Raw genomic sequence first — 977 nt, forward strand, 5'->3', positions numbered from 1 at the left:
GCCCTAGATGTACCGCGCCGCTGAGCTAATGCTCAAATTGGAATACAAGCACCGGGTGTCGTCAAAGCCTTGTTACCGCTGTGCGGTCTTGTGACCAGCACCAAATCTGTAAGTTTATGAAATGATTGCACCGGAACACCTGAACAGATGGAAAAAAAACTCGAGGTTTTTGTCTGACTTCGACTGAGGCCCCGTGGAGCCACCGACACGTGACCTGCCAGTCCATGGGGAGCAGGAAATGGTGAGAGCCGCTGCGGCTTCATTGCCCCCCTCTTAAGTCTCCCCTCAGTTTTCTTTGTCTTTTTTTTTTAATGTGGAAAGATTTTATTGTCTTCATAATAAAACAAAAGATGAAGCGTAGAACTGGATCACTTGGCCCTTTCTCTTCTTATCTCCTCCCAGTTCAAAATGCTTGCATCTCTTAATAGCCAGCATTCTCTTAGATCTACAGTTGGGTTCAACATACTCAAGCCTCAGCACAATCTTCTTTGTAGTTTTGGCCTTTTTCCGGAGAATCGGCTTAGTCTGTCCACCGTAGCCACTCTGCTTCCTGTCATAACGCTGCTTTCCCTGGGCACACAAGGAATCCCTGCCTTTCTTGTATTGTGTCACTTTGTGGGGTTGGTGCTTGCCACATTTCTTACAGAAAGTCCGCCGGGTTTTAGGAACGTTCACCATGCTTGCAGGGGCTAAATTATCAGCCCGGAAAGAAAGAGGCCGGGCCAGAAACGAGTCAGCGTTCTACTGAGGATGTTTTCAAATTATGGGGGACAGTAATGAGAAATAGTTCTCACTGATACTGGAATAATCAATGGATAAGCTATTTAAATGTGTAAATGGGAATCTAGGCGTGGTGACACATGCCCACCTGTAATCCCAGAGTGCTGTGGGAGGCTGAGGCAGGAGGATTACAAGTTTGAGCCTAGCTTGGGCAATTTAACAACTTAACTAGACCTTGTGTCAAAATAAATAAAAAA

The 977-nt window shown here is 46.0% G+C and overlaps 1 protein-coding gene across 1 annotated transcript; it reads right to left on the minus strand.

The window, feature by feature from the left end:
- Window positions 1-324: 324 nt before the first annotated feature.
- LOC104875483 (60S ribosomal protein L36a-like) lies at window positions 325-702 on the minus strand. The gene has a single exon (XM_010643026.1). The coding sequence runs from the start codon at window positions 676-678 to the stop codon at window positions 334-336; it is 345 nt and encodes a 114-aa protein (XP_010641328.1). The 5' UTR covers window positions 679-702; the 3' UTR covers window positions 325-333.
- Window positions 703-977: the final 275 nt, after the last annotated feature.

Source organism: Fukomys damarensis, unplaced genomic scaffold (genome assembly GCF_012274545.1).
Source record: "Fukomys damarensis isolate Sample0158 unplaced genomic scaffold, DMR_v1.0_HiC HiC_scaffold_28, whole genome shotgun sequence".
NCBI classification, from domain to species: Eukaryota; Metazoa; Chordata; class Mammalia; order Rodentia; family Bathyergidae; genus Fukomys; species Fukomys damarensis.